At 44.1% G+C, this 13,914-nt stretch overlaps 1 protein-coding gene across 1 annotated transcript in view; it reads right to left on the bottom strand.

Moving 5' to 3' along the window:
• The window catches only part of vps13c (vacuolar protein sorting 13 homolog C), a 289,282-nt gene that overhangs the window by 45,279 nt on the left and 230,089 nt on the right, over nt 1–13,914 (bottom strand). Inside the window, exons 68-75 of the mRNA XM_037694953.1 lie at nt 13,590–13,671; nt 13,443–13,512; nt 11,491–11,602; nt 11,302–11,415; nt 1,906–2,036; nt 1,741–1,822; nt 724–837; nt 537–612 (exon numbers count right to left, since the gene is read on the bottom strand). Coding sequence (XP_037550881.1) covers nt 537–612; nt 724–837; nt 1,741–1,822; nt 1,906–2,036; nt 11,302–11,415; nt 11,491–11,602; nt 13,443–13,512; nt 13,590–13,671 — 781 coding nt within the window. The remainder of the gene's footprint in view (nt 1–536; nt 613–723; nt 838–1,740; nt 1,823–1,905; nt 2,037–11,301; nt 11,416–11,490; nt 11,603–13,442; nt 13,513–13,589; nt 13,672–13,914) is intronic.

Genomic DNA, 13,914 nt, shown 5'->3' with positions numbered 1-13,914 from the left:
ATAGAAGAAGACCAAGAAGAAGAACAAGAAGACCAACAAGAAGAAGAGTGGTCAAATATCAGACAGAAATCTACCAGGAACTTGTTGGGAGACAAAAAGCCTGATGTCCAGGTGACATTGGCTGAGGGACATTTAGGACAAAGATAAGTTTCACATTTATTTATCATGAGCAGTAGTTATGTAGCACCTTTCTATTCAACCAGGATACTCAAAGCTCTTTACAACACAACCTGTGCCCTCATTTATCTCCACACATTCATACAGCACTCTACTACAGCTCTACAAACATAATCTGAATAAATCATTTTGTAATCTAATCAATACTTCAGATCCATACGCTGATGGGACACACTGGAGGAATGAGACGTTCGGTGTCTTGCCCAGGGACACTTCAACATGCGACTACTGGTGGAATTGGAAATCCAGCTCTCTTGTTGGAGGACGACTGAGCCTCAGCTGTTCATGGGTGGAAAGAAACTCCTGACAGCAGCTTTACGTCTGACAACCATACACTGAACAGTTTCTGAGTTTCTTACCTACAGTGTGACCCAACAGGCTTCGAACGCCAATTACTAATCCTTCGGCGAACTCCTCTGGACCTTGAACGGCTCCCTGAGGAGCACAAACACTTTCACTTCATCTACAGGTTTCTGATTCAGATTTCAATTAGGATCAGATGTTCAGTCCTGATCAAAGTCTGGTACAGTATAAGCCAAGTGTTACCTGAAACGGCTCATAGAAGAAGGCCTCCACTCCCTCGGACAGACCTCGGATCAGTCCAAACGGGTTCCCCAGAACATCCAGACCCAGAACCAGAACATACATCTGCTTAAGGAACTGCAGCCAGAACACAACAGGTTTGTTCCAGAACTAAGGACTTTCTATATGCTTCTCAGTTTAACTGAGATTTATTTTCTAAAGCATGAGGAGGGAAAGTAAACAGTCTTAAAGACCGACTGACGGCCTGGCGCCCTCCCACCACCACTGTGGGCCTGTTCTGACTTAGCTATAAAATATTTCCTTAAGTATCAGATAGCTTTTAGATGGTCCTAAATACAGATGTGAGCTGCCTCAGTGCTCGTTGAAAATGTCTTTACTCAGACCACCTCTGGTGGGGGTCTGGACCCCTTTAATCCTCACGTGCTCAGGACATATTGTTATTTAGACTTACATTATCTTAAGCTGTTATGTGAAAGAGTTATTTAATGATGAAAAAATGTTGGAAAATAAAATAATTTAAAATAACAACAGAAAAATTGTGTATTTTGACAATTTTATGGCTTTAACAAATAACCTGCAATTCTTGGAAACATTTTTAAGACACAGCTTTTCTTTGTTTGTTTCACTTTTTGCAGCTGAAGGTTTTAATGAACTGTAAATATATATATTTTTTTAATTAAAATGTCTGTTTTGGGGGGATTTTATTAATTCGACTGGATTATCAAAACCAGGTGTGGTGAGTTTCTCTTGTTCTGATTACTTCTGGACTGGCTGTGGTCACTGTAAAGCAGTGCTTCTCAGTTATTTTCTGTTACAACCCCCTTAGGAAGACATAAACATTTCGCACCCCCCTACTCTCCGTGGCGACTGTAAATAGTATAATTTGTATATAAAATTATTATAAGTACACCTCTGCATAACATTGTGTCCTTATTAACATTAATGTCACAGCCCTACTGAGCAGTAAACTGAATTCAGCCTTTAACGTGGATCAAACCTGTGAATGAAGGAGGATGTTACCTGTTCACTGTAATGTTGGCCCACCGTCCGCATCAGCTTTTCTCTGCTGTAAAACTGATACTTCATCTCGAAGAAGGCCAGCCTGACAGAGACAGAAGCCAAAGACAAAAGTCTAACTCAAGTCTGGAATCTACATGCAGCCACCAGAGCCTCAGACTGTCTCACTTGAAGATGATGTCATCCACATTGGTCAGCGTGGCACCAATACTTTTTAACAGCAGCTTCAGAGGCTGAAGAGCAGCCGACTCCTGAGAAGAGCTGTCATTGCTGGAACCCAGAGACAAACTGAGGTGAAGCTGGAATAGAAAAGACAGGATGTAGATCAGAACTGCTGCATCAAAAAAAGACCAACAGAAAATACAAAAAAAAAAATTAAAACTGCAAGCAGCATTGGAGGCCCTCGCAGCAAAGCGCCGCTCCGGCCTTATGGCGACCGTGGGAGTTCCAGCTAGTCCACCCAGTCGCCATCGCGAACGCTCTCGTGCCAATCCCTCACGCGTTCACAACGGGCTGCATTTCCCGAAAGTTTGACATTGCCTTCTGTCCATGTCATTACTTGTCCAGCTGCAGGTTTTACAAGTATAGGCAAAATCTGACCTTCCAGACAGGAGTTATGGTGACTTCCTGTTTTGTTGTGAATGTTTGACAAGCACTTCCTTTATGCTTTTCAACATGTCATGTGTGGTAATCAACAGTTAGCGAACAAAGTTTCAGTCTAATATCTTACACAGTGCGAAGCCGGAAGTGTCATCCAATAATCAACAGTTTTTTCTCTGACTAGGTGGGGCTTAAGTGATGTCATGAATCAACAATATCAATGTGTCACTGATGAAGCACCCAAACTCAGGTTTAGATCAGATGCTGTATCACTAAGATATAACTGTTGGAATAATATAGGGGGCGCACTTGAGTCAAATGTTAAACAACAATACCAGTGTTTGTAAGGGTGCTCAGTAATTACTTACTAAAAATCTGGCCTAGATCGGATGATATTTCACTGAGATATAACTCTTGGAATAATCTAGGGAGCGCGCTTGAGTCATATGTTAAACCACAACATCAATGTGTCTAGACGTGGTCACTAATTATGCACAAAAATTCTGGTTCAGATTGGATGATGTATCACTGAGATATAACTATTGGAATAATCTGGGGTCACACTTGAGTCAAATGTTAAAGAACAATATCAATGTGTCTATAAGTGCTCACTTTATCACGTACATAAAATCTGGTACACATTGGATGATATTTCACTGAGATATAACTGTTGGAATAATCTAGGGGGCACACTCAAGTCAAATGTTAAATAACAACACAAATGATGTTCTTCATAAAATGAAGAACATTATAGACAACCCTCAGCATCCTCTTCATCAGACTGTCATACAACAACAAAGTGTCTTCAGTCAGAGGCTTCTTCAAATCCGTTGTAGGACAGACCGCTACAAGAGATCCTTCCTGCCCACAGCCATCAGCATCTAGAACAACTCATTAATGAAACCAGGATGATGAGTTACCCAACATATAATTTCCCTCTGGGATTAATAAAGTATTTTTGAATTGAATTGAATTGAAATGTATATAGAAGTGCTCATTGATCACGCACAAAAAAATCTCGTGCAGATCGGATAACATATCATTGAGATATAACAGTTTGAATAATCTAGGGAGCGCACTTGAGTCAAATGTTAAACAACAATATCAATGTGTCTAAAAGTCCTCACTGATGATGCACAATAAATCTGGTGCAGATCGGATGTTGTATCACTGAGCTATAACTGTAGGAATAATTTAGGTGGTGCTGTGGAGGCTATTGGCCACTTATCATGGATACCTGTTCAAGGGGCGGGTAATGATCGATCATAGTGATTTTGGTGCACCTTGGCTGAAATCTGTGCAATTTAGAGCCAAACGTATTGCAACGGTGTCACTTCTTAATTTGCCACGCCCACATCCTCAAGCAAAAACGGTTTGCGCTTTAAATCAAGTCAGACCATATTATCTGTCTTCTAACACAGGATCATCCTGATTAGGTCAATGGTGTCAAAGAGGGAGCATTCCAAGTTAAAAAAGTGACTTCCTGTTCCGAGGGGGTGGGGCTTTGATGACGTCAAAATATGACCACAGTGGATCGTCGGGCATCCAACAGGGATGAGTCATGCCAAGTTTCGTGCATTTCGGTCTTTCAATGTGAAAGTTAGTGTTTTGAAATTTATGTTGTGAAGCGAAACTTTGAGGACTGGCCACGCCCCTTTAACGTATACGAAAACGGAAGCTTTAGATAACTTTTACTTTCCAATGTCTTAAGGGCATATCAACCAAGTTTGAAGGCAATCCAAGTTTGAAGGCAATGGAGGAGGGGGCGTACCAAAGAGACCATCTTATCACAAGCAGAACTGGTTTGTTCCACTTTAGTAAGCTGTTGGGGGAAAAATCAGTTTTGTTGTGTGTTTCGTTGACAGATGCAGCCTTCCGGACCGAAGGCGAAACGTTTCAGCACAAAAAAAAAAAGAAACTGTCCAGATGACCTGACTAAAAAATGTTGGCTTTTATACCTGGATTATTGAGCATGGACTTTGTTGCAATCCTTTAAAATTTCAAGGAGGAGTTCGTTAAAATTTGCAATTAGAAACGCCCCAAAATGACCCTTTGACTCAAAATGGCCAACTTCCTGTTGGTTTTGGACCAGGGCTCCAAGAGGCTTTTTCATAGGTCCTGAGAAGATACAGATGTTCACTGAGTTTCAGAATTATCGGTCAAAAAATGGCTTGGGGCTGAGGTTTTAAAATATTATAGGGGGTGATGTGGAGGCTATTGGCCACTTTTCATGGCTTCTTGTTCAAGCGGTGGATATTGATCGATCATACTGATTTTGGTGCACTTCAAAAAACCTCGCAACCTTCACTCCGACAGCACGGCGTTGATGACGTCACGCCCTCCGCCTCTCAACGTTCGCACAGCGACGTTAAACGTGCAGCCCCACGACGTCATCAGCTGGCACACGCTTCGCCTCAGCACACACGGCCCACCCAGACATGAAGGTTGGTCCGCGATCCAGACGCAGCGCACGGGCGCGTGCAGAACAGCCCTTTCGAGGAAGCCTCGCCTTGGGTCACGAGGAAATCATTTCCGCGACGCATGACGGCGGTCGAGGTGGCGGATTGGATGACATCCGTTCAAAACACGGCGCATCACTTAAACGCACGTCCACTCCATGAACGTTACGCAGAGTGGCTAAAAACATGCTCGCCGGACAGATGGATGGACAGAGTGTTATGCAAGGGTTACACGCTGCAATTTGCAACCCGACCCCCTCCATTCGGAGGAGTTATGGAGACGGTCCTGTCATCACCAGACCAAATCTCAGCCTTAAATGCAGAAGTTCAGGAGCTTCTGATAAAAGGCTTAATCTCCAGAGTTCCCAACGGAGAGGAAAACACAGGGTTTTACTCACTCTACTTCCTGGTCCCCAAACGGACCGGAAGGATGAGACCGATTCTGGATCTGTCAGCTTTCAACAAAGCGATCATGGACAGACCGTTTCACATGCTGACAACCAGACAGCTGTTGGACAACATCCAGAGAAACGACTGGTTTGTTTCCATCGATCTAAAAGATGCTTATTTTCACATACCGATCATCCCAAAACACAGGAAATTTCTGCGTTTCGCCTTTCAGGGGATGAAGTATCAGTACAACAGGCTGCCTTTCGGGTATTCCCTCGCGCCTCGTACGTTCTCAAAGTGTGTGGAGACAGCCCTGCACCCACTGCACAGAGCAGGGATGAAAATTTTGTTTTACCTGGACGACCTGCTGCTCCTGTCACACTCCAGACAGGAGGCGCTGATGCAGGCTCAGGTGCTGGCATCACACCTGTTAAATCTGGGCTTCGCCATGAATTGGAAGAAAAGCTAGATTTTCCCGGCCCAGACAATTGTTTATCTGGGAGTGGAATTAAATTCAACTACCATGAAGGCTCGCTTATCACAAACGAGAATCGACACTTTAAAAAGTCAACTCCGCCACGTAAGACCTGGCAAAGTGATAACAGCTGTCTCCGTCATGAAGCTGTTGGGAATGATGTCATCAGCTCACACAGTGGTTCCGCTGGGTTTGTTACACATGAGACGCCTCCAGAGGTGGCTTGCGCGTCTGCGTGTGGATCCAGTAAAACAAAAAAGACGGATGATCACTGTCCCTCCCTCCGTGAGAGCAGACCTCCGACACTGGGGAAACACCCTGGTTACCGCCAGGGGGCGGTGCGTTCAGCCCAGATGTTACACATTGCGCGAAAGCTACTGTGTTGGGCTCACCAAAACCTGCTCTCCATCAGAGCAGTTTACATACCCGGTGTTCTGAACAGAGGGGCAGATGTGATGTCCAGGGGCGGTCCACGTCACGCGGACTGGACCCTCCATCCAGACCTGATGGTTCAGACATGGCAGAAGTTTGGCAAAGCAGCTGTGGACCTGTTTGCGACACGAGAGAACGCTCAGTGTCAACTATGGTTTTCCCTGAGCCCGCGAGACGATCCACCGCTGGGGGTGGATGCATTTGCTCACAGCCCGTGGCCCAAAACGCTTCTGTACGCGTTTCCCCCACCTCCTCTGATTTTACGGTTCCTGAACCGAGTTCAGGAGGAGGGATTGACAGCTCTCCTGGTGGCTGCCGAGCGCGTGAACGCACCATGGTTCCCAGTCCTGCAACGTCTGTTGTCGGGTCATCCGTGGAAACTGCCATGGAGGGAGGATGCTCTCCTTCAAGCAGGAGGAGCGATCAGGAGTTACCCAGAAATAGGCTAGCACCTGTGGGTCTGGCCACTGAGCGGTCCCGCTTAGAGAGGATGGGTCTCCCACAGGAGGTAGAGCGCACAAACCAAGATTCACGTGCTGCATCTACCACAGCTCTGTACACATCAAAGTGGACGGCTTTTCAGCGCTGGTGTACAGAGAAAGGTTTAGAGGCCACCTCATGCCCATTAGGCGGCGTGCTGTCTTTTCTACAACAGCTGATGGATAGGAAGTTGGCATTCAGCACGATTAAAACGTACGCTGCAGCCATCTCTTCCTGCCACGAAGGGTTCGAAGACAGAACAGCTTTTAATCACCCGCTGATGAAGCGGTCTCTAAAAGGTGTACAAAGACGTAGGCCTGTTTCACGCCCACTTGTTCCACAGTGGGATTTAACGCTGGTCCTGCGAGCCCTGATCAAAGCTCCATTTGAGCCTTTGGATCAGGTTTCACTTAAATTCTTGTCTCTTAAAACAGCCCTGCTGCTGGCTTTAACATCCGCTAAGAGGGTGAGTGATTTATCTGCCCTCTCTGCCGCTCCGTCATGTCTCAGAATCCAGGCTGACGGTAGTTCAGCTGATTTAAGACCAAACCCAGCTTTTATGCCTAAAAACATCACGAGCTCTTTTAAATCAAGAGTGATATCGTTGGAGGGATTCTTCCCTCCCCCCCACAAATCAGATGAAGAAGCATCTTTCCATCTTCTCTGTCCGGTGCGGGCGTTGACGTGTTACATAGCGCGCACAGCTGTAATGCGTCAAACTCAACACCTGTTTGTGCATTATAGAGATGCATCTGCAGGTCGCCCGTTATCCACCCAGCGCTTGTCACACTGGCTGTGTGAGGCCATTTCTGAAGCCTACAGTGCATCAGATTTAGAGCCTCCTGTCAACCTCAAAGCACACGCGACCAGGGGTATCGCATCTTCGACTGCCTTGCATAATGGTATGTCAATGCAGGACATTTGCACTGCGGCTGCATGGTCAACACCCTGCTCATTTATTCGCTTTTACCTACGTGATGTGACGGCTCGTTCCATGACACATTCTGTCCTTAGTGCTCTAACAGAATGAATATTGTTGTTTTTCATGGAACTCTGTTTAAGCTCACATCTGTCTGCATGCATTACAGTGTGAGATGTTGTTATCAGTCACAAGTTGTGTCTGTTATTTTGGTTCTATTGTCACTAATCAGTTCATGACTATTGTTACCAATCAGTTCATTTGATCAATAATCAGTTCATTGATATTAATCTGTTTATACTATTCAGCCATGAACCAGTTGGTTCATGCCCCCCCCCCCCCCTTCTTTTCAACATCCTCTCCCCGTTGAAAGTTTTCCGGGGCGTTCATGTTTTGTCAGAACGCATAGTTACACAACATGCGTCTGTGCATGGTACACATAATTACGCGATGCGTAGTTATGCACATGGGGAGCTGAGTGACAAGACGTTTTTTGGGCAAGCTTCCGCTTCTTACTGTGTTCGAATGGACCCAGTGAGGCGAGGACCACATCCGCTTCGCCCTTAACCCATCAGCGACAGCCTTAAAGGGCGAAGCCTATACGAAATAGAACGTTGGTTACGTACTGTAACCCCAGATTCTATGAGTATAGGCGTAACCCTTTAAGCGTCGGGCCTCACTGGCTCCTGAATAGCTGAAGAAAAAATAAGCTATTTGGGAGCCGATTACCCGCTCTTAATGTAACTTATACGGATCGGGTGGGGCCCACACAGCAGGTGGGCGTGGACTAATTTTTTTCAGTATGATGCTTGCGCATAATGGGATAAACCCATCAGCGACAGCCTTAAAGGGCTACGCCTATACTCATAGAATCTGGGGTTACAGTACGTAACAAACGTTTACACAGCATAAATGCGTGCCCGCTTTACAGCTTATAAACGGGTGGCAATGAACGCGCGCTTTCCAGACGGATGGGCGGACCGTTTTCATCCAGGATTCACGCTGCAGTTCAGCTCAAACCCCGGTGTGGAGGAACTCTGTGACGTTTTTTCTGTCATTTATGAACAGATCTCGTCCCCTCTAGCAGAAGCTCAGGAAATTCTGTTTTAAATGTAATTTCTAGAGTCTCAGATGGAGAGGAAACGCAAGGTCTCTCTTATCACTTCCTGGTCCCAATGAACTGGAAAGATGAGATTTATTTTAGATTGTCAATTTCTGAGCTGTGAGAAACAACACTCCATTATGCGCCTGAGCTGTTTTTAATTCTGCTTTATCTGGACACCTGCTGCTGCTGAGCAGCTTGTACAGACAGGTGGCAGCAGTGCAAGAAAACTTGGGAATTATTTTTACACCAGATGTCCTTCCTTACACAACCACTGACCACCGAGCTACCACAGCCCTCTGTGTGGAGCAGAGAGCTTCCATCTAGGGCACCCAGTGGAGCAGATGTTGGGGGTTAAGGGCCTTGCTCAGGGCCCAGAGTGGGGCAAATGAGGGTGGAGGCAGGTGTGAGTGCTTCACCTTTCCCACGCACAATTTAACGTTTTCGGTGCAAACTTCCGATCACAGTCTCGCCTTCTCTAACCCCTAAGCAACTCCTCCACTTTAATTTAGCTGCATAGTTTGACAGGAAAAAAAAAGCAAGAAGCCTTATTTGTAACAATAAAAGTTACAAATTCTTCTTTGAGAAACTAACTTAAAAAAAGCAATACAATTATTCTTAGTAACAGAACAATCTATGACAAGGCTATTCAACTAAACTGCTAAGGGGGCCCCAGTTACTGACAGCCAGCAGCTCAGGGGCCAGACGTCCAGCCATTAAAGTCATTATCAGAATCGGAATCAACTTTATTGTCACTACACAGTTAAGTACAGTGAAATTACGTTCCGTACAGCTGTCCGAAACATGGATGGAAATGTACAGGGGCTGCAGCTTTTAAGAAGCGCTGCCCTTATTGCTTTTAGATAGAAAAAGGGGAAGAAAACATGAGGAGGTATAAAAAAAAATCTCTCACACCGTGTCCTTGACAGGGAACGGTTTAAGGCATCAAAAAAATCTACCACAGCAAAGCAACTTAAATAGACATAATACATATGCATGTGGAGTAGGAGGGGGGTGGGGGTCCCAGCACGGCCGCCAGGTGAGCGACGCAGACCTTTGGTACCTTTGCATCTCCTAAGTTGCTGCGCCAGGGGAGGGTATGTAATAAACCAAGTATTACAATGAACTGTTACCTTTTAAATTGGTTTATTTTGCTGTATTGAATTATAAATGCAATAAACAGAACCCAAAAATGTAATTCAAAGAAATTACATTTCGAGATTTATTTCCTTGCAATAAAAGTCATAATATTCTAATGTGAAACAATATTTAACTCAAAAATGGCACACTATGCTACTATTAACACAAATATTATTCTGACATCTCTGACTTGCCAAATCTTTGTACCTTAAATGACCAACGTGTTGCTGTTCCAGGTAGGTCCAGAACCAGTTCTGCACAGACCAGTTTTTCCTCAAACGGTTCATAAATCACTCCTCCTTGAATCTTGAGTTTGTCCACCTGAACGATCCTAGGAGCTCTGCTGTTGGTGGCTACTGTAATCACCCCTGGTAGGGTCTCACAGCAGACTGGTCCAAAGTGACAGGCCACACAAAGAACGATTCTAAACACTCGTACTGACAGAAAATAGCAATGAGCTCAGTGTCCATTGCCCAGACACAGGTGTTTGTGTCTAAGTGTCTGTGTCCAGTTGGGTTACCACAGCCCCACCCTGGAGCCAAACCTGGGGGAGGGGCTCGTCGGCGAGTGTCTGGTGACCGGGTCTCTACCCATGGGGCCTGGTTGGGCTCAACCCAACAAGCAACATGGGTTTGCCTTTCTTCCAGTGAGTCTCAAAACCAGGATTCATCTTACTAGAAGGGTAGCCTGGACAGAGGGAGACTCTATGGAAAGTGACCCTGGCACGACTTTGAACTTCCCGTTGTTACGGCATCATCTGACAACCCAGCTGGTACCGACGTTAGAGGCTGACTGATCTATGACCTGGGCAGGACAGAAGTTTCATTACTCACTGGTGGTTTCGGAGTGCTTTCAGGATCAAAAGCAGTTCACTGTTCCAACCCAAGACAAGTTCCTCTTAGAAGTATTTTTAATTTTCTTTTATAATTTATTTTTATTGTGTAAACCCCGTTAAATTCATTTATTTTGCTAGGTTAGTTATAATCTTCCCCTTTTAACATACAACAGACCCAGGTCTTAGTTTGCCTCAAAGTTCAAATCATTTCCCATAATTTTACATTTTCTTTTCAATATTATAAGGCCCATTATCTAAATAATATCACTGTATTATCATATACATCTATGCAAATATAGTTAAATAAATATTGATGACTCAAATCAGTGTGTGTGTTCTAAATAATAGAACCTAATATTACTCCAATGGAAGAGCTCATGTTTTCTAGAGTTATTTCATTGAAATTGATTACTTATGTCATAAACATAACTTTCTTCAAAGAGAAGGTGGTGCCCCAGAGTGTTTAAAATTGTGAATTAGGATAAACAGTTAAATTAATAATAACCCAAATATTCATTTTCATAATTGAACCCCATCACTACATGTTTGATTCTTCTTGGATCTGGCTTCTGTCCTCAGAAACTTTTAGTGAACATCAGAGTCTACCCACGACAGCTGGGGGCATACTGAACCTCTGGAACATCTAATAACGTGTTCTCGAAATCTATAAAACAATTGATGCTAACTAATCAAATATCTCATCGAACTGAGGTTAGTAAAGATGACTGTTACCTTGATGGGTGAGATGTGGAAAAATTCAAAGAAGCTAAATCCTGACGTGTTGGACAGCGACATCTCTGTGGGCTCTGCTTGCAGACGCTGCAGGTCTCCCTCGATCAGCCCCGACTGAAAAACAGATTTATTACTCTGTGCGAGGCTCATATGTTGCAGGGGAAGTATCACCGTCTGAACTGGTTTTACCTTCTGTCCTTCATTTTCAGGGTCAGAATCTGACGTAAACAGAGCCAAGACAGCTTCCAGGAAACCCTGATCAATTTTCACTGCCATCTCCTGAACCAGAGCCATGAAGTACCTGAAGAACATGCGAGTTAAAAGATTCACCTGAATCACATCATTAGTTACTGTCAGTAAAGCTCTGCTCCGTCTCTGAGGTGGGCTACTGAATTAACTGTCTATGATCTGGTCCTGTGGACTTGTCAGACCAGGGGCCTCGTGTACAAACACTTGCGTGGATTTCCTAATAAAACATGGTGCACGCGTCAATCAAGAAAACATCATATGCACAAATAAATCCAGATGTTTGAAACCGTGTGTATGAATTAAATTAAATTAAATTCAGCTCATTTATATAGCACCAAATCATAACAGAAGTTGTCTCAGGGCACTAAACAGAAACATTCACACACACAAAAGTCAATTAATAAAAGTTATCTAAAGAAGCAGCAGACTTGTTGAATCTTCACTTTGTCACAGTCTCCCATCCTGAGCAAGCACAAAGATGACAGTGGAAAGGAAAAACTCCCTTTCAACAGGAAGAAACCTCCAGCAGAACCAGGCTCAGGACGAGCGGCCATCTGCTTGACCAGCTGGGTAAGAGAGGACAGGAAGGAGAAACAAACAAAAGAATCCAAGCATACTCCTTGGTACTGTACATTCCAGTCAACGTGGAACTGAGTGCACAGGAAGTACCTGACTCCTCCCTCGACACGTCTCCATTAAATATGTTTTACATATGGGATTCTCATCTCTGTATGTTAAAAATGTATGTCTAGATGCAGCCAAATGAAGAATTTAACTGAATGTGAATCAGAGATGCTCCTAAATAAGTAGTGGGGTGTAAAAACATGTAACACATGTAAAAAGGTATGTGCTGCTGTTGAATGAAGTAAATCAGGGGGTGCAGATCTGCCGGTGGAGCCTTTCTAAGGCATTTTTAACTTTACATGTTTAATAAATAATTTATGTAGACACAGAGGAACTCAGGAGCTTAGTAGAACTTAAAATCTTATTCTTGAAATAGCTTATATGACAAAACGCGTCACTGAGAATTATCAATTTCCACGATGTGTAGAAATTTTATATCATATGGGCATCGTGTGGATGAAGTCATCCCATCCAGCTGGCACGGCTCAGGGACAACTGAGAAATACCTGATCAGTATTTGGTCTGTGTGATCCCTGTAACCTGCTGCCTCCCAACTCTTCTATTAGTGATGTCATCCTGCAGCACCACAGCTGTCACTGTCCCACAGTTTTGTAGAACTTTATGCAGCTATCTACGGTCATGTATGTAAGGGCGTACATCTTGCCAACCCGAGGAGTCAGAGTTGTTTTGAATTAATTTACTGATCTGACATCTTTTTCTTGTCAGTGAGGATGAAATGCCCCTTACACAGTTCATACACACTTTATGTTCCTCCTCTGTCTGTGCGCCTCGCATGCGTGCACTCACTGACGTGTGTTTACATCTAAATGTGACAAAAATATAAGAAACGTTACATTTTGCAGTGAGGTGAGGTAGTTTGGATAATTTTTGAGGCATGTTAGGTGTTCTGTTGTTTGAGGTTACATGATCAGTTTCCTAGATTGGATTTAAACCACAAATGTCCAAACTCATGAAAAAAACATGATGTTTGAATATCCAAGTTCAGAAAACCAAATAGAGTCATATTTTGGTGTATTTAGAGGAGTGTCAGTACTTTGCAGTCTCATACTGTGGACTGAAAAAAGTACACACATTCTTACAGCAGGTCAAAAATGTGCATGAGTTTATGCACACTTTCGAGCAACGTTCATTTTGATACATCCCGACATGAGCGAGGAACATGGCACACATGCAACCTTTTTGTGCGTTTATACACGAGGTTCCAAAACAAGGTGTACTGTCAGTAAACTGGCTGTGGTGGTACTCACTTGATCTGTGTGACGTTGCTGTGCTGGTTGAACCTTGTGATGATGGACATGTCGATGAAGGGCTTTGGTTCTGAAGAGGCAGAACACAGTTACTAAAATTAGGATCATCACATCAATGAGTATAAGGCGGGGGATTAAATACTCTACCTGAGTCTAGAGCAATGGACTTTGGAGGAGGGACTGGATGGAAGATGATGGGGAACATGGCACCCAGGAGCTGGTTGTCCACCTGAAGCCAAAAACTGTGTTAATCATTCAGGTGTGGGCTTCTGTCCAGGTATCTGTGTCCATGTGTCTGTGTCCAGCTATTTGTGTCCAGGTGTTTGTGTCTAAATGTTTGAGTCCAGGTGTTTGTGTCTAGATGTCTGTGTCAAGGTGTTTGTGTCAAGGTGTTTGTGTCAAGGTGTTTGTGTCCAGGTGTGTGTGTCCAGGTGTTTGTGTCAAGGTGTTTGTGTCCAGATGTTTGTGTCCA

The sequence above is a fragment of the Nematolebias whitei genome, chromosome 2 (genome assembly GCF_014905685.2).
Source record: "Nematolebias whitei isolate Nwh7 chromosome 2, NemWhi1, whole genome shotgun sequence".
In the NCBI taxonomy this organism is placed as follows: Eukaryota; Metazoa; Chordata; class Actinopteri; order Cyprinodontiformes; family Rivulidae; genus Nematolebias; species Nematolebias whitei.
Note: the sequence above shows the minus strand (reverse complement) of the source record. Positions and strands in the feature narration are given on the sequence as shown.